This window comes from Melospiza georgiana, chromosome 8, assembly GCF_028018845.1.
Source record: "Melospiza georgiana isolate bMelGeo1 chromosome 8, bMelGeo1.pri, whole genome shotgun sequence".
NCBI classification, from domain to species: domain Eukaryota; kingdom Metazoa; phylum Chordata; class Aves; order Passeriformes; family Passerellidae; genus Melospiza; species Melospiza georgiana.
In genome coordinates this window covers 32,990,131-33,013,988 of record NC_080437.1, presented here as the reverse complement: position 1 = coordinate 33,013,988, position 23,858 = coordinate 32,990,131, and the positions used below count along the sequence as shown (strand labels likewise).

General features: G+C 41.5%; 1 protein-coding gene across 9 annotated transcripts in view; it reads right to left on the bottom strand.

The window, feature by feature from the left end:
- Positions 1-23,858, bottom strand: part of TACC2 (transforming acidic coiled-coil containing protein 2) — a 57,433-nt gene that overhangs the window by 12,398 nt on the left and 21,177 nt on the right. Inside the window, exons 3-11 of one of the 9 annotated variants that reach the window (XM_058029633.1) lie at positions 18,974-20,276; positions 14,319-14,379; positions 13,054-13,261; positions 9,251-9,312; positions 8,320-8,435; positions 7,395-7,566; positions 7,133-7,273; positions 6,152-6,232; positions 269-412 (exon numbers count right to left, since the gene is read on the bottom strand). In XM_058029633.1, coding sequence (XP_057885616.1) covers positions 269-412; positions 6,152-6,232; positions 7,133-7,273; positions 7,395-7,566; positions 8,320-8,435; positions 9,251-9,312; positions 13,054-13,261; positions 14,319-14,379; positions 18,974-20,276 — 2,288 coding nt within the window. Of the gene's footprint in view, positions 1-268; positions 413-6,151; positions 6,233-7,132; positions 7,274-7,385; positions 7,567-8,319; positions 8,436-9,250; positions 9,313-13,053; positions 13,262-14,318; positions 14,380-15,837; positions 15,874-18,973; positions 20,277-23,858 lie in introns of all 9 variants that reach the window. The other 8 variants (XM_058029624.1, XM_058029626.1, XM_058029627.1 and 5 more) reach the window with 8 other exon arrangements.

The following is a 23,858-nucleotide window of genomic DNA, read 5'->3' as shown; positions in this document are numbered from 1 at the left end:
CAAGCAGCATATATTTTTATATAATTATATAGCAATGTCAAGATGCACAGTGCACACCTGAGGTTTAAAACCATAAAGATTTGTGTTTACATCACATCTGCTTTTCACATCTGTAAAACAAGCAAAACTTGCAGTGTGGCACCTTTTGCTTTAGTGTGGCTGAGGACGGCTCCAAGAACAGAACAAGTGATCACTTTTGGCAGAAAACAGGCAAGGAAGGAATAACAAGGGGCAGGTTTTTCCTTTCCCAAGTTGTGCAGACAGTTACCTCTGCCCTGGCCAACCGTAGTGCAGAGTCCAGGTCCTGCTGGGGGTAGAGCAGAGCCGTGGTGCTTTCTGCATCTGAGGCGCCGATGCGGGAGTACAGAGCACTTTTGGAGATGGAAACATCTGCTGGGACAGCAGGTTCTCTCTGTGGGTTTGTTTTTTTAAATACAAAGAAATAAACCATTAAAAAGGTGTTTAGCTCATGGGTTTTCTGGGTGTGGTGCTAGGACTTCTAGTCTAAATTACAACACAAACAAGGAGCTCTGAATTCAGCAATCATGAAATATACATTGAAGATCCATAAGAAGCACCATGAGTCATATTACCTTTACAGAGAGGAAACAAAGACAGCACTTTGCTATCAATATTTTAAAGTCTTATTTTAGAAAATATACTGTTTTTCACCACAACATCCACAAGAAATGCACGTCAGCAGGAAGAATCAGATTTGAAGGCAGAAAGCTTGTTAAGGGGAATTCTGCTTCCATAAAAATAAATCAAGAAACCAGAAGCAAGAGGACAGCTCACTTTCTCAGGTCTGGCCTGTCAATACATGGCATCTATCATAAAGAATAACAGAAAAAGTGTGACTATGCAGGTGGCACTGCTGCCCCACTGGTGTCCAGCATGCAATTAGTCAGTTAAATGAGGCTTTTTTTGCAGCTGTCAATTCTGCTCATGTCAGCAGCCCAGATTAAATAAGGGAGAGCAGCATGTGAAATGAGGAGAGCAAAGAGCAGGAATGTGACACTGAGATGCAGGAGATGTCTCACAAACAACCCCTGATGCAAACAACCCAAGCTACAGCACATGAAAACTGAGGAGATTCCAAAGGATAGTCCATAGAATGGTTTGGGATGGAAGAGACCTTAAATCCCATCCAGTGCCACCCCTGCCAGGGCAGGGACACCTCCCACTGTCCCAGGTGCTCCCAGCCTGGCCTTGGGCACTGCCAGGGATCCAGGGGCAGCCACAGCTGCTCTGGGCACTGCCAAGCCCCCACCACAAGGGCTGGACCATGAGTGGGGAGGAAAGTCAGAGTGATCAATGCCTTTTTCCATCCACTGATGGAAATAGATATTCAAATCCTGTTTTCCTTGCTGCTGAAAAGGGGATAATGTATTTTCCCAGTTTACCTGTTAACTTTGTACATTAAAACAATGTATTCTGTTCATTCAGGTTCACTAATGCTGTTCCTAAGTCTTTAGGCTTTATCTGCAATAATTAAGAGTAGCAATCAAGAGTATTTCAAATATTTTTTTACATAAAAGAGAAAATAATTATTTTCTTGTATTTTCTTGTAAAAGAGGGTGGTGCGGTTTTGTTTTAGTTGTTTTGTTTGTATTTTTTAAAAGAAAATAGCAGAATCACGCTCTAGTGACTGAAGCACAGGGATGTGAAAGGAGTAGATAATGTCTGGATCAAGGTTCAGTCCTCATTAATTTCAACATCACATATTCTTGTCTCAGCACTGGTAAAGGAAACTTTGCCAGATGCTATTCCATAAAACATTCACCTCCTCACAGTTCTTCTCACACTGCCCAGCATCACAGAAAGCATCCAAACCCACTGCTAATTTTGTTGGAATCCCTTGTGAGTTCTTGTATCACACCTGAGTGAAGAAGCTGTATTTAAAACTGTACACAATGCACCCAGGACCAGATGTTCTGGATATCACATCTGTAAAGAACACAAAGAAACACTAACAACATTAAAAGACTAGGCAAGAAAACTGAATTAGAACAAGAATAACCCAAACAGTACTTACAGAACACCTCACTGCATTTTCATTTACAGGAGACCCTCACTAATTTACTGGTATTTTTTGTTTTTACACCTAGGAGTCAATTGACTCTCCTAGGATTTATGGAGCAGGCTATCCCTTCTCTGTTTTTGCTACCTTTAACATGAACACCTAAAATAATGATCAATTCCAGCAGAATTAGGAGGTGCAAGCTCAAACTTGGTGGATTTTCCTAGCAGAAGAAAAACCATTCCAAGATCTGTCAAAACTGCATAGCCTGTGCTCTTAAAAGTATCTCCCAATGTAAAATAACTACATAGGAAAAAAATCCACCTGGGACACAAGCTCAGACACCTCTGTAAATGCATAAATTAAAAAAAAAAAAGGTTCTTTACTCCCTCCTTAATCACAAAGTAGAAATAACTGAGAGATAAAAGAAAGCCATTAGATCATCAAAGCTGTCCTCCAAAGAAAGGCCACCCCTCAGATCGATCTGTTGAACTGCATCTGCCACATTTCAAAAGCCTCCTGCAGCTTAATTTGCTGGATCTCATAAAGAGATTGCTGGAAAATATTCATTGTGCCAAGAAGAAACACAAACGTTTTTCAAGCTCATATAAAAACAAGTCAAAGTAACTGCTGGGAGGATGACAATTTTTAAAGAAAAAGATGTTTAGAGCATTTAATATGTACTTAGAGGTATTTTTATATAGTGCAGAACAGATCATTAATACAGTTATGTTTTCTCTAGCTCTCTTTGCATTTGAGGAAATTGTACAAAACAACAGCAATAATGACATGCAGAACAGCTTGAAATTTCAAAAAAATGACCATAAAAACTCTTGGAACTTAACCACTGAGCAGAAATGCTTGTAGCAGTGGTCCAAGCAGTGTTGCCCTAACTCTGCAAACACCCTGCACAAGTCACAGCTGGGCTCTCTGGCAGGAGTAACCAGTAAAAGTCATCATGGTTTTACTTCAAAAGCCAATTTTACACAGCTCCTAACTGATGCATATGACTCAGTAACTGTTATTTGCTGCCTGCAAAATATTCCTGCCCTGAGAAAATAACAGCACCTGACCAACAGGATGATGGTGTTACCCAAAATAACCCAATAATAATGCTTTAACACTTAATTGCTAAGAAGGTAAGCAGTTAATTGGGGTAATAATCATCACAGGGATTTGTAAGTCACTAAACCTCGCACAGAAAGATTAGAGTCTTCAGGGGAATTACTACAAAATGTAGGTCACTGCAATCTTACTGTAAATATTTGAGAGCCCAACATGCTTCTCTTCCCAGCACCTTTCACAGAAACCAGGTATCTGACCAGAAGGGAAACAAATGCACATCTATTAACCAGCTGCAGCTATCTCACTTCCAGGAGGTCAGAGAGGGAGAAAATAGAGAAATGGAAGGAAAATGAAAAGTAGTTTTTATCCCAGCAGTTAGAGGAATGTGTGTTTAGCCCTGCTGGAAATGAGGCTGCCCTTTCCAAACCCCTGAAATGCTGCCTGGGTGTGCATGGAATGATGGATTCTTCTGATGGATATGTGAGCAGACAGGTCAATGCAGGCAAAGTGAGACCTACTTGTGCTTGCAAATACATGGAAAGGCAAGGAAAACCCAAGCAGAAGTTTTCTGCCTGTAAAGTTTTGCTAAAATCAATGGCATTGCTGTTTGTAGGAAATAATTCTCCTCCCGCCATGAGAGGCCCACAGAGCTGTAATGCACAAATCTCATTTTTGCCCGTGCCTTTTCTTCCAGTTTTTATTTTCCTTGGATCCTATCTCAGCACCCACAGGTGCTGGACACAAAAAATTAGCTCACAACATCCAAATGGAGACTGTTCAACAGAAAATAGTTAATTCATCTCAACACTGGAAGACAGAAATACTTGGCAATGTAAAAGTAGGTGACTGGGCCTGCTGTTGTTTAAGTCTGTGACAAGAAATTTGGGAGTGGTCAAATAACTCCTCTCTGCCTGAGAACAACAAACTGCACATCCTTATTCTCACTCCTAGTGCTAGCACAAAGTGCTTATATTTAATCTTCATTTTAGGTGATCTAATCATAACAAGTGCTTCTGTCTTTATTTATCATCCTATTCTTGTTACCCACTCAGTCATCATTTAGCAAATGTTAAATGTAATTATATAGCATTCAGAAAATAACAGAGGCCAGCCATCCAGAAGGGAATTCTGCCAGCAGCATCCAAATTTAAGTCACTGCAGTCATCTGCTGGTTTCTGTTCTACTTAATCCAGGCCATCAGTCACTGTAGGTCACAAGGGGTGTCATCACAGGCTAATTTAACACTGAAATAGCAAAGCCATGCAAGGACAAAAGTCCTTCCCAGCCTAACATGACACCCATGGTGCTGGCCTTCAAGCATTGCTGTGCTTGGACCAACATGGGGCACTGTCACCATCAGTAACTGCTGCCAGTTCTCTGTCAGAGGGGGGAGTTCTGCCTGTTTTTCTCTCCTCACCTCTGCTTATCATTTTGTTATCTTTATTACACATATTAGTGACATTTTCTAAAAAGTCACGTGAAATCCGTTCCATATTTCTTGTTCCAACAAAACTTGTTCCAACAAAACAAGGTGCTGTGATGATGCTGAACAACATCTTTAAAATGTAACCCCACATTCTGTAAAAATTCTGCAGCTCTCAATCTCCCATAGGTAACTCACAAGTACTCACAAACACACAAATGCATTCTCTTCAGTCTAAAAGAGTGCAACTTGAGAGTTTCTGAACAGCTGGCTGGTTGCAAAAATGCAGATTTTAAACAGAACAACATCTATGTAATATTATGTGTTTCATCTCAGGTGTTTCCTGATGCTGGAGGTCCTGAATCCTTCATGTTACAGCAAAGTGTTGGGAGGACAAGGAATTTGAGAGAGAATAAGGAGGTAGAGAGCATCTCACCTTATTCTCTTCCAACACCTAAAACTCAGGGCAGCAGAGCAAGGGGACACAGTCACACAAAGGAAAATTATTTTGGGTTTTCCTCCTTTGCTCTTTAAGTTCCTCATTACAGGTTTCAGCTTGGTTAGTCCTTCTAATGAAGACAACACCATGTTTTTCTTAATTAAATAAAAGATTATAACCACATACTCTAAAATACTCTTAAATCCGTGAGGAATGTGTTTACCTTAGTAAATATATGTGCACAGGAGAAACAAGGTGACTTATGGGCTTTAAGGTGTGTGAGATAAATCAAATATGATCATTGTTTTTCCAGAGGAGTACAGGTAGCCTTAAAAAAATCTTTACTTTTATGATGTAGCTGATCTTTAAAGCACAAAGAAATTCTACCCTGAAACCAGCCCAAATGCTGTTGTGATGCAATGAACTCCAGACAATCTAGGATTGGGCAAAGACTTTGGGCTGACCTATTAATGGACAGTACAAGAGGAAGGTTACTGGAGAAGGGCATGTCAGAAGCACATTCTCCTCATTTGGAATGAGATGTCTCACTGCAGCAGGACACTGCCATCCATTCAGCTGATACCCTTTCCCAAGACAGCCACCAACATTTATGGAATTACTTTTTTGGCTTTCCAAACACAGTGAGCTCCACGTGCCTCCCTACAGAAGAGCAAAGCATCACTGTGAGGCACAATTAACCAGCAGGACCTGCAAGTAGCAATGAAAAAAAAATAAGATTTAGATCTTTATGAATAAAGACACATTGTGATGTAAGGCTTTTTTTCCTTGGGAGCTCTGTAGCCCTTCCAACCCTGCTGCAGTCCCTTTCTTCAGATGCCTGAGGGCAAGGTTGACTGATTTCTTCCCTTCCAAACATTGAGGGTCAAAGGTGTCTGACTTCAAGCTGAAAATACTATCAGAAGACAGAATGTCCTTATGGCCAAACCAGCCTTGGTACTCTTCACCATCAAACAATTCAGGACAAATCTTGCTTCAGAGAAATGACAACCACTACCTGGGCTGCAGAATCCATCTCCTGCTGCAGGAACGCTGCTGCTTCTTGCCTGTTGTTAATTGGGGTGTGAGTGGGGTGACAGCACTTCTGTGTCAGCTCTGCTGCCAGCATGCTCCTGGTGTCCCCCCAGGACAAGCAGCACTCGGGCTGTGCACACTCACACACACAGGGCAGGCACAAAGCAGGTACCTTGGAGCGCAGGGAGGACAGGGCAATCTGCCTGGCTAACTTCAGAGCTTCTATCCTCATGGCAGCAAACTCTAGCTCCTCCTGTCACGGGGTTTGGTGGGGGAGTCCCCCACAGGGAAAAAAATGTGGTGAGAACATGGTAAGAAAAGTCTGACACACTCAAAAATGGGTTGTTAACTTTTAACGTGTAACTCAGACAATTCCTGGGTGACAAACACCCCAAATTCCTCTCATGGTGAGGACTGTGATGCAAAACTCCAGGGCTTGGTTAGTTTTGAGGTAGCTGTGCAGAAAAATAGTTTGTATTAGGTAATCAGTATGACTTCATGTGAAAGAAATGTTTTTTGAAGTTAAAGCTGTTTTATCACAGACTCCTCTCCCTTTCATTTCCATTTTATGTGAATTTATGCCACATGTCAATCTTAGTTCAACCTTTGCTTTTTTAAAAATTTCACTGTAAATATTCCAGAAAATAGTCCTGACATACAGAACTGCTCTGCAGATCCATTTGCTTTTCCTAGAAGAAACCATGCCAAATTCTGCATTAGAGAAATTACAAGAAAAACAAAGCCTGATTTTCATTTCAGCAGAATTAGGTCCTGAATCTCAAAAAATGAATCTATACATACACTAAGGCCACGTGACAAGACAACTCTCCACACATCAAGTCCTGTGCTCAAGCTTAAAATAATTTGCTTTGAAAAGACTTCTGGAAAATACATACATTAGAGGTACATAGGATAGGTGTTGATGAAATGTAAGGTTATGTGTTATATGAATTACATGATTTAAATGAAAATATCTTTGTTCCTCAAGTCTTTGAAAGGGGAGAGTTACTTTGGAAAGAATTAAATAATTATTTTAATTCTTTTCCACATGCCCTCCAAACCTCCCTCGACCCCTTTTAGATGAGGCAAAGCATTCCTTTGCCTGTGTATGGACAATGAGAAACAAAAGGACATTTATATTTCTGCTACAAACCTGAAGTTTCTGAGCAAATACTGGGGGGTTCTTTTCTGCTAGGTCAGGATCTAGGTATTCAGGCTGATCACATATTGAGGCTTTCTTAGATATCCTATTGAGAAGAGCATCAGCAGAGACAAAGGAGTCTTCAGGAGAAGCCTTAAAGGTAAAGAGGAGGCTGAATAAGCAACAGAGACTTTGCCCGAGTTGTTCGGGCCAAAAGCAAAACGCAGAATTTCTGGAGGAAGAGATTCCCAAACCATTATCATACAGGACTCACGATTTCAATGGCCTCTGGAGTTGTTCCCAGAGTCATGGGCTCCAGGTCCTTCTGCTTGGCCTTGTCAGGGGACGGCAGGTGTGCCTCCTGGCTGGCAGCGAGGACTCGGGACGCTGGGTGTGGGATTTTCATGCCCGAGGACTGCTGCGCTTCGGGGTCTTCAAAACTCGACCTGGAAAAAGATTGTGCACATGTTTTCAGCTTCACAATTCTGCTTCTGGTAGCAGCTGGGCAAGTCCTCTTCATCACTTTCATGTGTAGGTGTATATATAAAAATATATTTATACACACATTGTTTCAGCTCAAATTTACATCCTTATATCTCGTAACAATTTGAAATATCCTTTCAAAACAATGCACTGGAGACATCAAAATAAAACCAGTTCTATCAGAAAGGTCACTTTTCTTCAGTATTTCTCACTTGCCTTTTTACCCCTTTCTCACTGTGACCTACCTCTGTCCCAAAACACAACTCTTACTCACAAGAACAGATGTCCATGACAAGCAAAATTATTGGAAGTAAACACAATTCCCACATCCTGGTCTTATGAACAAGAGCCCTTGTTCAGAAAATGTATCCAGGGAAAACCAAGTGTAAAACTGCAATTAACAGATTTCTAGATTAATGTGGAAATTACCTCAGTATCTGAGGAAAAAGCTTTAAGTAGGAGGCCACCACTCAGTAAAACAGTTGCCACTGTGATTATTTAGTCAGAATGTGAAGGAGAAATCCATGCCCTTATTCCACCATGAAACTTGTGTCTCTTTGCCCTCTGTTCTCTATCATATGTGTACACAGATGGGGATCTATTTTTAAACAAATAACTTGGCAGCACAGAGGCAGAGAGAGGAAGAAGTTCCTGTGTGTGTGCTCTGAGGGGAACCCAGTCCCCTGACAGGCTCTGCACTGCTCACTGTCACCTACCCTGAGCAGGGAGTTGTGGAGTCAGACAATCTGATGGGAGGTGATTTCACTGGGCTCTCCTGCTGGGCATCAAACATTAGGTACAAGGACTGCTTCTTCTGGGTGCTGTCATCCTGCTGGCCACAGGGAAAGAGAAACTCATTAAGCAATTCAACCATTCTCCATTAAAGATAATTCAGGTCACTGAAGCCTTTAGTGAGCAAATGAGTTGACAGAAAACTAATAATACAGGGTTGTAATGCTGATACTGAGATGGATGCTCCCAGGAAGAAACCATTAAAGGACAAAACCTAAACTGTTCACTCTTTGTAGTGGCTCTTCTTCTCCCAGTTTGGGGTTAATCAGATTTCTGGTTCTGTCAGGCAGGAGGCACCCCTTGGCTGAGGGTGTTACTAAAACATCCACTGAATATTCCCATTGCTTTAAGCACCACCTGAGTGATTTTCCTAATGTCCCCAGTGGATATCCCCTCATTGGATCCAGTCAGGTTATGAAATCCATTATTAAAAAGGTGAAAAAAGTGATAATGTACAGTGCAGCATTCCAGACCTCACACTAATTCTGTTTCTCTCCTGATTCCCTCCAGCTTCTTCAAACTTTTACTCCCAATTTCTTAAAAAGTTCAGCAGTTGGTGTAGACAGCTCTGCACTCTGAACTGCTGGAAATACTGATTGGCTTTGAATCTTCAGAGAAAACTACTATGATGCTAGCTTAGAAATAAAAACATGAAATGGAACAAGCTTTACAGGACACAGGACAACAAAGCACAGGCAATTTACCCCAGTTATGCCAATTTCAAGGAACTGGCTTTGCAAATCAGCTGCAGGCACATTATGATTAATTTAAAGGGTGGTGAGGCTGAGGGCATTACTAGGGTAGTATATTCTGACAGGGGAATGCAAATGAATGGAAATAGAGGTGAGAACTTACAGGCACAGAGGAGCCTATTTTCTCCATATATTCTATTTCATATGAGTTGCCATATTCCAATTCTGCAACAGAAACAAAAAAAGAGGTGTTAATACATGCCATGACATGATTTTTTTTCAGAAGTAAATGAAAGATCTTCTCATTGACAGGGGCCACTCCCACTCTGCTCAATACTTTCCAATGACATATTAAAAATAGATTATACAGAGAGAAAGTAAAAGGTGTTAATATTCACTCATTTTCAACAATGAACCTGACACATTTCAGGCAAATCAGTTTGCCAGAAAAAAAATCAGCTTTTTAATTTGCCCCAGGGACCAGAATATTGAGAAGGTTTCAGAGTAATTTCAGAGTACAGGCAACTTTCCCCTATCATGTTATCACAGAAAACACATTTTTTCAATAAATGGCAATGCTGATGCCAATTTCTTTTAAACATATTTTAACAGCTGTTGAGAAAAAATAATTTCTATTTTTCATGTTTATCACGCTCTTAATTCAGAACAACTACTGGGCTATCACTGAAGAAAAAGGAACCTAAAATACCTGAGTGCTTATGAACCAGGAGTGAGGCACCAGCCCAGCTTATGGGGCTGTTCTCACATTTTGTTTTCAGAGAAAGAGTCTAAGGCAAGAAGATTTACAAAGAACCCTAAGTCTAAAATTTAATAAAAATGCAAATCTTTACTGCTCCTCTGCTTCTAATCTCCCAGTTACACTGGGGGGGATAACCAGCATTTCTCCCCAGTCTGTGGTCACGCAGTAGTTGATACAGAAGCAGACAAATCTAACACAGGAAAAGAGATCATATCCTCCTGCACTCAAATAAAAGCAAACTTCCTACAATGACAACTTAATTTAAAATTAAATGCATAATTAATTTGTCCAAATGCTGTGCTTTGTTCTGTTTCCATTATTTAATCCAATAAACCACTTGCATAATTTGATTCCCACTCCAAATAAATCCTAAGGAAATGCACACTAGCATTTGCATTATCATAAAATCATGTGCTAAAATCCTGCTAGATTTGGGCAGCTTTAGAAAAATAGAGCTTGCATTAAGAAGATGATAACCACCATTAAAATGTTTGATGTTTAAAAACAAACAATCCTGAAGAGAATCTCTAGCCTGATTTGTTGATGAAGAAAGTTTTAGAGGGTTCAATGTCATGTTACAATGCTTGATTTGCTTTTTTAGTAATAAAAAACACTGCACAAGGACTTTAATTCCACAAACTACACATTTTGTCAAACGACCACTGAAGAGGAGGAGCCACATGCCCTCAGTACTGGTTGGGAATGTTCACAGTAAAATCTGTAAGTGAAGAGAAAAGCTGTAATAGCAGGCTCCTCACGTTGAAATTCCTAGCACCACATGTTTTTAATGGTAATAAGGAGCCAGGCAAGATGGACAACCTCCTGGTGTCAGATACCAGCAACAGCCTTTCTCATTCACTTCTTTTCCCAGCGAAAGCAAAACCCAAACTGGAAGGATGAATTCAAACCCTCTGCGAGGAGCTGAACTGCAGGAGAAAGCCTGAAATCCCAGGTAAGAGCAGCAAGTGTTTAGAAACTGCCTCTCTGAGCCCCATTTATGCACAGACAGCCCACTGAGGTGCATCAGGAGCATTCATGGAGCAGCTTTGTGCTCCAGAGAGCAGCCCTGAGTGTCCAGGCAGCCTCAGGGGCAGCAGACGCTCCGGCACTGTCCTCTGCTGGCACAGCCACAGGGATCCTCCACCTGCCTGCAGCACTGCCAGCAGCCCTGCAATCCCAATCCAAACTGACTGCTGGGACAACACACATTTAACTTCACTGCTGACAAAAAAAACAAAAACCAAAAACCAGGCAGGACACAGATGGAAACAGCCCAAGTAGAAACAAAAGAAATAACGCGGCTGGCTAAACGCAGTTTGTTTCGTCTCACTGCTCTCAGGAGTCTCCAGCACAATTCCTCTCTCTCTCTCCTCTCAGACATCATCTCCCCTCCAAAATCTTAGGCTCGAGTTATCTCTGTACATTCAAAATCAGACAAGCCCAGGATATCCCACTAAGCAAGATAATTTTCTTTTATAAACACGTACAACAGACTTACTAAGTGATGTCCTCCAACTCCTCCTACAAATAGCTGCAAGATTACATCAGAATTTTCTGCTAATAATTAGAGCTTATTTCAGGTCTGTGCAACAGGAAAATGGCAGCAGCTACAGGCAGTGCCTGACACAGATAAGGGCTGGATGCCCTGGCTGGCTCAGGAGCTGGGCTGTATCTGTACAGAAGCAGTGTTAGGTTACAGGGTAACACACAGGTGTCTGGGAGAGGTAAAAATATCTACACTGAGAAACAGCCCTCAAATTACTCGGAAATTTCTCAAAGCTGCAGGAGTAAGACTGTCAAAGAGAAAAAATTATTATTTTTAAGAGATATGAAAAACAGAAGCATTGTTGATTATAATGAGTGTGTAATCTGAAACCCTGACTGTACCATGCAGCACACATGAGACAAGACAATTACCATTTAATTAGGAGCTTTGCTCACTTTCTTCTACCCACTTTGAAAGCTAAAATGATTGTTTCAGAGTGTCTTTCACTATTCTTTTGTTCCATTTTCTTTCATATAGTTCCCATCTTCCCAGATTTAGGGGTGCTTATTTTCTAAAAAGTGTTTTTTAAGTTATTTTTTAAAATTCAAATAAGGGAAGTCAATGTCTAAAATTTATGATTTGACAATAAAGGCCAATGAATTCATCCAGACTGAAATACTGATCTGTTTAGAATACTCAACAGATTTCAGAAAAGCCCAGGGCATGCAAGCATGTGCATATCAACAAAAGCACTGTGACTGTTGTTGCTTTTTGATGTCTGACACCTTGACCTAAAAGTTTTTAATCAGGCACAAATTTAGAGCCAGCCTAAAATGGCAGAAAGTGGATTTGATTGTTGATTGGGACAGGGACTGAAAGGCTGGGGGGAAAAAATGAATTCTAATCAAGAAGAAAAAGTTTAAGCCAAGTTAAACTCAAACATGTTTCCCACCCACAAAGCTGAACATCTGCCTTTGGAGCGGATGTTGCAAAGCAGAATTCCCTCTGGTAGCCCCAAGGAAGGCCACACACAAATTTTCTTAATTCTGTCCCTTCCAAATTTCACAGACCTGGAATGACAGTTCTCTAAACAGAAACTTCCAGCTTTAGCTCCCAGCTGCTTATAGGAAAGTATGGAAGGAAAAACTTTTATAGTTGACCTAGTAGGGAATTTTATCTGGAAATATGAATGGCAACTATCTTATAGAGGGGATATCCTGGACACTTTTATGCATGAAGATACTTGGAGCCCAGGAAGCTGGAAGAGAGATAGCATGGTATGGGTATTACTGCAATACAAAAGATTTGAGCAGAATTTTAACATGGGACCTTTCCCCATGCAGGTTAAGGAACAGGCTCAGGCAGAATCAGTAGTTCAGTGACTCTGGAGCAGTATCACTCCCCATTCTCCAGTAGAGAGAACACACTGCTCACAGAGAAGAACAATCAATCACAAAGGAAACAAACAAACACAAGGAAACAAAACCTTTCTCTGAAGGCCCTCTCATTTCCCTTTAAGTATCTTTTCTTTCCTGAAAACTCAAGGCTGGACTGTTGGGGTTTTACATTCAGCTCCCCATAATTGCCATGCTCCCCAGAATGGCCCAGAGAGCACAGCACCATTTTTAGGGTTCCCTAGTAAGAGTCTGCATTCAGCAGAGAACATCCCTGGCCAAAGCAAGCCCTGTCTCTCAGCAAACCCCCCTGGCTGGAGCAGTACCCTCTGTGGGAGAGCTGAACTTGGTCTCATTGACAAAGGTGGACAGGTCAGAGGGCTGAGGGTAGTCCTGCTTGTCCGTGTTCAGGTCCACAGTCATGCAGGTCCATTTCTGCCCCGTCACAGAGGACGCCAGCTTCTCCTCATCCGTGGCGTGAACCACCGTGGAGATGACAGGAGGTGTTTCTGGAGTTGGCAGTGGAGTGGGATCCTGCAGCAAACAAGAGCCAGTTAATTCCATTATCTTTCACTAACACATGGAACAGCTCCATCTCTGAATTCCCCTGCACCACCAGAGCCATCTCTTTAATTCCATAATCTCTGCTGCAGTGCTGTATAAAATACTTAATTGAAAATACTGACTCTACCAGCAGCAAGTTTTCCCAGTATAACTCAGCTCTTTGATGATAAACACTTGCATTGCAAAGCTGCTTTGATAACAGGGAAGAAAGAAGATCCAGAGCTGTTAAAATCTGTTATGCACTTGACACAAGTGGCACACATCACCCACCACTGAAATCCCTGACTATCAAAACTGACTTTTCAGGCTTCCTTCATAGGAGCAAACCCTTGTAGGGCCACGAGGTCACGAACCCTTTCCCCTCTCTTCACTTCTACACTGCCAAGCAGCACAAACAAAAGGGCAGGATGGAGAGCAGGAAGAGGAGCAGCAGCATGGAAGGAGCTGTGCCACATCAAAGCAGTCAGGCCTCTGTGCAAGAGCAGCTTTTGTCAACTTCTCTTCCAAGAAAACCACCTGCCAGCATTTTACAACGTGGAATCAAGCTATCCAAGCACATGCTCCTGGGAGATCAGCCCACTTGGTTTATTTCTATTTCCCTTCCAACCCACCAATTTGATGCATTTAGTTTCTGACTTCCTAATCTAAAAATTCCACGGTGGATAGTGATGGTCTTGTTTTTCAGACTGAAGATATTTACTCATATCCTTGCTCCATCTTAACAGAGGACTTCCCAAAGTACATTAGATAATACTCCAGCTGGAATTCCCAGAGAAAATACTAGATCTACTATATATTGTATTTAGAGGACAAAAGGTTAATGCTTTATGGTAATAGCCTAATGTCCTATACTTGGGACTTATGCACATTTTTTACAAAAAATCTCCTCTATTACTGAAACTACAGGTCTACAACAAAAATATCTTCTGTTATTAAACATACAATTCTAATTAAATTAATAAAATTTCCTATTTTTAATCCCTTCAAGGACACAAATTACATGCATCAAAATAAGGCAGCAATTTACCTGAGAAGGAGGATCAGATAGTGGAGATCTTTTTGGTGATTTTTTCACCCTAAATGTATCACTGAAAATAAAGTTCAAACTGTTAATATGGTAACAGCAGCAAGAATCAGGTCATTTCACACTTAGCAAGAGACAGCCACAGACAATGCAACCTCTGTAAGCCCTTCTGCATCAAAATCCCATCCATTTGGAAGCAGCACCACAGAGAACCATGCCATGGGTACATATTTTGTCATGCATTTGGAACAGGCCTCCATCCCTCCAAAGCTGAGAGCAGCAGGATTGCCATATTTTTCATGCTAGCTCCTGACACATTCACAGAGCAGGCTGCATTTCAAATTCAGCTGCAATTCAAATCCCTGCTCCACCACAGGCTCCCTCCAGGGCCCTGTGGAAATGATTCAGCTTCTGTCTGCTTCAGTTTCACATCCCAAAATTAGGTCTAACCCACACCTTCACCTGAGAATTCAAACTGGGATAAACTTGGGCTCCAATGACCCCAAAAACCAGGAAGAAAAAACCTGGTTTGCTTTAGATGAACTATATAAAACCATCTGAGGCAGATGCCGCTCCCCAGATGCAAGAATGAGCTCTGTCATTACAAATGGGCAGAACAGACCTTTTTAAAAACAAATAAACCAAGAAATATGGCAATTCTGCTTCCAGTTCCCCTGACACCTCACAGTGCAGAAGGAGCACAGACATTGTAGCCCTCCAAAACCCCACAGGTTTCAGTCAAGCAAAATGAATGAAGAATATAAATTATGTCATGATGGTATATAATTATTAATGTTGCCTTTACTCATAATTGGCTGAAAATATTTTCTAACCAAGAATAAACTAATTATTTGTCTATTTTCTTGATGCACATTGCTAGAGTTATTCAAAACTATTGATGTTACTAGCTACAAAAGGGAGAAAAATACTCTAGCAAACTCACTGATAAAGACTTTATGTTTGAACTGAGATGCAGTGGCAAAAATTACTGAGCCCACCAGCTCATCCCTGATCAATGACGGCAAGGCTGACACCAGAAATTCTAATGGTGGCTTTCCATGGGCAGAGGGTAAATCAATGCCACATCTAGAGAGGAAAATAAATTGGGCAGCTGAATATTGGTGTGTTCAATGCCATTAATTATCCAGTTATGATGACAGAATTAATTAGGATAACTTTTTCCTTCAAGAAAGATAAGCGTTTTATGTAGTATTTACAGGGAATTGATTGCACAATGTTGTTCAGTGGTAGAAATAAAACTTCCACATTTTAGCTCAAGGATACAAAATTTCTATAGGTTTTAAATGAGGATCTTCTTTGATAGGCAACAGATAATGAGGCAAACTCAATCACAGTCAGGCATCTTACTTAAAATAGCTTTCATATGTGCAAGTGAAGTGAAATCATTAACATAAAAGCTGCATGCTGAATAATAACTGATCATGCTGCAAAATAAATAAGTAAAATTAAAAAGCCCATAAATCAAAGAGGAAATTTGAATTGTTAGCTTAGAATTACTTACAACAGAGAACATACAGACATCACATCTTCTACCATCCTAAGACAAAGAAGACAAAGAAAAGAGAGACAGACAGAAGGAACTGACAAAAAAGATTAACCTACAAATACTGTTAATGTGTTAAGGCAATCTGATCATGCAGATTTTCTACCTGTATAATCTTAACCCCTATTTTTTATTTTGAAATACACAAGGAGAAAATAAAAATATTCATCAAGTCCTTCAATGTTTTCTAGCTCAATGTTATACTTTTAACACGTTTTCATCTCACAAAACACATTTTTCAAAGCTGACACCTGAAGTTAATTCCTCTCAACACACTAACTGTCCTTGCCTGCCCTGATGGAGGCCACCTGCTTGCTTTTCAGAGCACAGTATTTGTTATTATATGAGATGCAAAACTGTTCTTGAATGGCAGCTAAGCCTAAGGAGAGGGCACAGTTATCCCAGGTTTTGTCATGTTGGCTGATGTGTTGTGACAGCACAGAAAAAGCCACTTGACCATTTCAAGCCACTGACCCAGGTCAGGATAGAAAATGACATTTCTTTAAATCTCAGCTGGTTTGGTTCTCTCCAAAACCTAACCTGGTGTTCTAACACAGCAAATTAGTTACCCCCAAAGCAGAACCAAACCTGGCCAAACATCTTAAACTTAAGAGAAGTTTTCATTTACTTATAAGCTTGGCAGCTTCTGCTCATCTCTCCTCACGTGCAATGCTCATGACAGCTGGCACCTTCCCTTTGCAAACAGCCTCCAGCCATCCAAGGGCTGCCAGAGCAATGCCTGCACAAGCAATATCTCCACAAACCACTCATTTTTACTCATCACTGTGAGCTGGCTCTGGGGAGGCATCAGCTGCTCCTGCTCAGCATCACCTGAGCAGTGAGATTGTCCCCAAGCAGCTCAGCACTCGGGGAGATGAGAGCGGTTTGTGTCAAGCTCACATCTCTTGTAAAATCCTCATTTTTCATAGGGAGGTCAGCGCTTAAATTCTTGCAGTTTCATTCAAGAACAAAAATTGATTATTTTTACTGATTTAGCACATGTTAGACAGAGCACATGGCTCAGATTCAAGGCAGTACAAGCTCAGCAAAGGCTTGAACTCATGCCTGGCTTCTCCACTCTAATCTAGAACTCACTGCCTTTCCACATGAGGAACTTGCTTCCAAACAGGGTTTGATTTTTCTACACCCCTCAACAGGGCTAATAAAACCTCCTGCCACTGCCTACCCTGGCATCCCCTCTCAACCCTGAAGGTAATTTTCTTCTAGAAAGTACCACAGCTGCAGGCTGCAATGGGTTATTAATATTCAGCCTCATCTTTGTTTAAAAAAAAAAAAAAATCATTTGCAAAAGTAGGTTACAGGGCTGCAGTGAGAAATACACAACACAACCAGTGAAAGCAGAGCCAAGCACGGGCTGGGAATTGCTGCAGCCCTCCTGACCCAAGAACTTGTGAGCCCTGAGCTGGGGGAGCTTCGCCTCCCCACCCTGATAAACACCAGCACTGAACTTTGTGATTCCAAGACAGAATTCTCCTGTGATGGATTTTCTCAAGGACAAAAATGGCTTAGTAAACTCTCTGTAAACTCATTTTCCCCCTAAATTAATAACTTTGGAATTCTTTCCAGTATTCAAAGCAGATGGGAGAACCCAAGAGGCCACTCTGGGGGTCTGTGAGCTCCAGCTACTGGAAGACACAAGGACACACTGGCTGGCTGCAAAATCTTAAAGATCTGGTGATATTAAAATTTCCCTCTGCATATCCCTAGTAACATTCAAATTGTTCCTCCCTTGCCGTCAGACTTTTAAATCTTCTTGGTTTGGACCAAATTAGTTTGGACTGCAGGCATGGAGAAATGGCATTTACCACTAAATTTCAGGTAAACCTCAAAATGTAGCAACACCAGAAAAACCAGGCTCCTCTCCCAAAGAAAACAACTCAACTACAAAACTAAACTATCAATAAGTCAGAAACACCCCTAGAAACAAAATAAAATAAAGGCACAAGCTTCCTCAAATCTGACAAGGGACTTGACTTACAAGCTCAGAAGGCAGGAGGCTATTCAGAAAAATCTGAATAATCTCCATCTCACCCTGTACAGGAGATCAGCTTTTGTACTGCTTTACATTAACCACGTTATCTTCTTATCTTAAATTGGCATTTAAAAAATTTGCTCCCATGTTTGTTAGTCAGCTGAGACATTTAAACCATAAAGGAACACGAACTGAGATACTTTCTTACAGATATACACAGGAGATAAATTTCAGATATATGGGACACTTAAACTCAGTGGTCACCAACTCAAAATAACCATATCTGTGTAGATAAAGCAACATACAAATCAGCAACCAGCCATAGGGGTTTTTAACCAAATATCTAACAGCAACATAGAATATTTATCCTGGAATTTGTCACCCATGTCTAAAAGCTGGATATTTCCCTAACATATAGTAGTTTTGGATATTTTAAACTCTGCACAATTGTAAGCTTTTTCATAAAAAGGAATTTTTTCACATCTCTTAGTAGTGTATATATTTTTAAAAAATGTATTTATTTCCATACTCCACTCTTCTGCTCCATGCAATTTTCTTTTAAATACCATAAGTCACTGGATGAAACCATCTTCCTGCTGTTTGCAGTACGAGATTGACACTGCCTTTCACTGTCACTATTTCACATCCCACGCTCAAAAACAATGATTCATAAAATAGTTGTGCTGGTGTGATTACTTTGATCATCTTAAACAGCATCAACTTCCCAGAACGAGGTCACAGAAAATTGGGTACATAACTGATAAAATTGGGTACATAACCAATAAAATTGGGTATATAACTGATAAAACTGGGTACATAACCAATAAAATTTGGTATATAACTGATAAAATTTAACCAGGTTCAGAACTATGCTGAGCCCAAAGACTTGAAAAATGCAGTTGCCTAATGTGGCTTGGTAGTTCTGGAAATACCAAATTATTGAGGAAGCAGGTTGAGCGCAGGAAGAGCTCAGCATGGCTCCAGTTGTGGCCACCAACACCCAAAGTGACCTCCCTCTCTCTATTCAGCTATAAATCCTGTGTAACTTTGCTAAGGGATGTGCTGCTTCTATTTTAGAAACATCTTTGCCCTTTAACTTACGTTTTTAATGGCGTCTTCTTCTTCTTGGCAGGTTTGTTCAGGCTGTCTCCTTCTGTCCCATTTGTTTCGTTGGCACTGGCTGGTATCTCAAAGGAAGCTGGAGATTTGGAAGGCGAGCTGGCAATCTTAGAAGAAGTCTTGAAAGGATCAATGGAGTCCTCACACATGTCCGGCTCGAAGCTGTACGTTTGTTGAGGCAGTTTGGGAGACTCCTGCATTTTTGAACTGGACGAGAAGGGGTTAAAATTGGGATCGTCCCACTTGTCGATATCAAAAGTGTAAGAGCCTTTAGTGATGGGGATTTCGTTTGGATCAGTGGGCGACTTGGTCGGGGTGGTGGGAGCATTGTCAAGCTTCTCCACCGCCTTTTTAGTCTTTGGCCTCCGGAGCGGCATTTTAGCACCAGGCTTTTTCCCTGCCTTTTTGGGAGGAGGAGCGCTCTCCTGCTGCTCTTCACTCCCCCCTTTCTCCTCGGAATAGTCAAACTCCAGCCTCACTGCTTTGATGGGAGGGTCCTCCTGTCCCCCGGTGTCTGGCGGAGTCACCTCCACAGCCTCGGGGGCCGTGGTTAGAGGCAGCGTTTTCCTGCTGCCAGGGGGGGAGTTCTGCACCTTGCTGCCTCCGGAGCCGAACGCACCAACCCCTTCCAAACGGTCCAGATCCGAGGGCTCGGACCCTTCAGGCACAGACGGGGCCTCCTCTTTCTCAGCAGAGATTTTGGAAGGTTCAGTACATTCAGGCTTTGCTGAGTCAGCCTTCACCTCAGGTGCTTTGTCCTCACAAGCTGCTTGGCCAAGCTCGGGCGGTTCTTGTGGGGTTTCCTTCACCAGTGGAGCATCCAGAGGTTTTTTGGCCGACTGCTTCTTTTTTAAGGAAGCTGGTCTGGGTTTTTTTGTTCTCTTGAGGGTACTGGAAGCGCTGCTGGAGCCAGTACCGTAGGCATCTGCTGAGGGTGCTAATGTCTCACTGTTGCCAAGGTAAGATGCTCCATCAAAATCGCTGGCCTGCAGGCTGAGGGACCGAGACAACGTGGATTTGGACACTGGGACCGAATCCGTGGATTTTCTCCGGACATTTGCTTTGGGGTCACGATTCTTGGGCTCTGCAGAGCTCGGTCCTAAGGCATGGAGAGAATCAACCAGCTCAATGTTATCAAAATCCAAGTTGTAGGTTCCACTGCTGGCTATGGGCTTGTCCTCGTCGAAGACAGTGGAGAAGGAGTGGCAGGGGGGACGGAAGGGGCTCTCCTGAACTGGCTCGCTGTGTGACACATCGGTTACGGGCTCCGCTTCTGCACACAGCCCTGTGGGGGCAAACAGAAAAATCAGGGCACTTCAAACACCTCACCACAACTGGGGCTCAGGAGGTTTCATTGCAATCTAATATTACTACAAGCAAAAGGCATTAAAAATCATACAAATTAGCAAACCAAAGTGATTTTCCAATATATGAACCAGATTAGGGAAAAAATAGATCTGTTCTCCCCGGAACAGGATTCAAGGCAAGTTTCACAAAAAACCAAAATATGTATTTGCAATAGCCTCTAAAGCACCCCCTCTAAACTACCACTTGTAGAGATGGATATTATCATAATACACTAAATATTGCCAATACCAGAAAAACTGCACATAAAGCACTTTTTTCTCCCATTTTCTACTACTATAAAGAGGTCACACAATTGTGTCAGAGCTCTTATGAGGTAAATCTCCTGTAAATTGACTGGTGCTTCAGTAACTACATGCTGACCTTAAGTTTTGTTCTCCATGTGCTATTTTTACCAATTTACCCAGAGGAAAATGGCTTCCTCTCCACAACCCATCAATGCTGCTCCTCTGTCTGCCCCAAGCAGTCAATAATTACAAGTTTATAATAAGACATGAATAATTGAGAACTTGATATGAAATAAATTATGGTAAAGGTAAAAGAAGAAAAGGTCATTTAGAGAACTCCACAAATATTTTCAGTTGAAAATTCTTCCTTTAAAAAGCTGGAAGCCCCTACTGGTTATTTAAACCATGTTTTTCCAAGTGTAGTTCTAACTTGTTGATGAAAAGAAAATTTTGTAGAGAGATTTATGTCAAGACTCTTAATCCAAGCAGCTTTCCACTGCAATTAAAGGTTCTCTTATTGAATAGAATCCTAAAATGATTTATAGAAGTCTCTTCACTTGGGATAAAACAACTGTTGGACAAAGTAGGGAAACGGCACTTAACAAAAAAATTAGAAAACAGAGAGGTAGAAAAGCATGAAGGTGATGGTCCTTGCTGCCTTGTAGCTCATTAAGTTGATTATGCAAATGTTTTACAAATCCTGCATATGTTTTGCTCCTGCTGGGTCTGCACTACTCTGACCTGAATGACCCAGGGCCACCTCTGTCCCTGTGTGTCCCTGTGTGTCCCCCAAGGCTGGGACAGCTCTCTCCAGCTCCCAGCTCAGGCTGGGCTCAGCCAGCTGCTCTCAGCTCTCACAGAGGAGCAAAATCCCCCATGGCTCCTGTTGAAGCAACACAGCCTTCTTCACACTGTCATCTTTTTTTAATTATGCAATTATAAAGAAAAACAGTCAAACGAAAAGAGTGTTTTGCTCAACCCTAAACGATTTCAGAGACATTTCTGCTCATCCTTTTCATTCCAATCCTGACATGTTTTGCAGAATAACTCTCATTTGGCCCTGCTACATTCATTAACACTGTTCATAAAAGCAATACAGACAATCAATTATTATGTTAGTGAGAAGCTATGAATGGATTAAGAAAATGGAAAAAAATATTTCCTTAGTTTCAGAAGAAATTGTGTGTCTGCAAGGATTATTATTTATGGGTGTAGAGCACAGGAAAGGATTTAAGGGAATTGGACACATTTCCCAAAGTGGCACCATGTACTTCCAGAGACTGTCAAAGGGATGACAGCCACGCAGCTTTTCTTTTAAGACTGTGGAAGTTCACTAGGATACATCAATTAAAATAATATTCTAATGTGTTTTTTTTCTGCTAAATGAATGCTAATGGTGTAGCAGTACTTCAGAACAGTTTATTTTCTCCTAATCCCCACTGGTTTGGGTTGGTTGCAGCCTGGCTGAGGGGTCATTAATTAGGCTGGTGCTCACTTCACAGACACATCACTTGGTGACACTGATGGGACTCCTGTAAAGGGCACCCAGAGAGTGACACAGACCTCCAGCATCAGCCTCATCTGTCCCTTCCACCCTGAGAGGAGACTGGGAGGCACTTCAGGGGAATACATCACAATAAACATTGGGATGCCACTGGAGTACAAATGTAGGTCAGCAAGAAATCAAAGTGGGATCTGAACGAGGAGTCATCTGCAGTTATGCCCTGTTTTCATTCCTGCCTACGTCAAAACCCTCAACAGCATCGAGGCCCTTGTTCCAAGTGGTTATAAACATGCATTAAAACAAAGTAAAATATAATAAAATGAAACATTGCCTTGCAGGACTTGGACTGTAAATAGGAGGCTGAGGTTTGGGATGCATCATGCAAAGGGAACGTCCAAGGCTTTGCAGCTACTCCCAACAAAGCAGCATTTCAATTCTGTGTGCTCCACACACTGCAAGGCTTTCATCTTCTTTAACTGCTTATTTCATGACTTCCTCCTCATCAAATCCCTTTTACTCAAGAGTACGGATTTCTGCAGAGCGCTGCTCGATATTTTCATTGTTTCTTTATGAAACAAGATGTGAAACTGTCTCAGCAAACAGCTCTTGGCAGAAGAGAAATGCTGCTGTCAGCCTCTTCTGGCTTTACAACAGGCCTGGCTCGCTCCTGGCAGCAGCAGAATTGCTGGGGCAGGAGGCATAAATGGTACTCAAGGCTTTATTACCACAAAGCCATGAAGACCACACTTTCCTGACATTAACAGCCTGTTCAGAGAGCAGGGACATTTGTCCTTTTACAACACAAAATCCAAGCCAATCAGTATCACTACAGTAGTTTATTAAAATGCAGTTTGAGCACAAAGGAACATACTACAGGAATGCTCCTTTGGGATTTAAGGCAGGATTTACCTGCCCTAGAGAGAGACCAGCACAACATTTTAAATCAGGTTTATGCCTTCTATTGGTACTTGAGTCACCCACAGTTTATACTGGTAAGAGCTGCCCACAAGAAGATATTAAATTTTATAAAGCTCTCCAAGAACGTGGAGGATAGCTGGGGAACTTACACTGCAATAAAAAAGCCAGGCAAGCTCCTCAAACCCCCAATTTCATTAATTAAAAAAGAAGGTCCAAGTTCTGCTCCTTCCACTGGGAAATTCCTCTGATTCCAACCACATTTTCACTGGATCAACTATAAAAAATTCCCAAACCCAAACTCAACAACATAAACCTCAGACTTCTTGTATCCAGGTGATGAGACCTAAATATCAGAGTTACCTGGCATATTTAACACTTGGCATTTTCACCTGGCACCTGCTAGGGAAGAACCAGAAGCTGATAGAAAGTCACAGAATCACAGAATATCCTGAGTTGGAAGGAACCCACAAAGATCACTGAAGTCCAGCTCCTGGCCCTGCACAGGACAAACCCAAGAATCCCACCCTGTGCCTGAGAACATGAATAAAATATTGTAACACTGTATTAATAAACAAAACAAATTTCTGCTGCTTTTTTACAGAAGTAGCCAAGGCAAGGGGCTACTTTGCTGAAGCATCTCTAAAGCAGAAATAAACTGGAAATAGGTCTCAAGACTGCTGAGCTGGAAACAAAATGAAACACTCTTCTGACAGGCTTAGCAATAACATTTTAACAGATGTAATAAGCAAATATAGAAGAAATTGAATATCAGTTCTGTTTTCTAGAGAAAAAGCAAACAAAGGCAAACCTCTGGAAAATACATACAACACGCACCCAGTTACTATGTTATGAG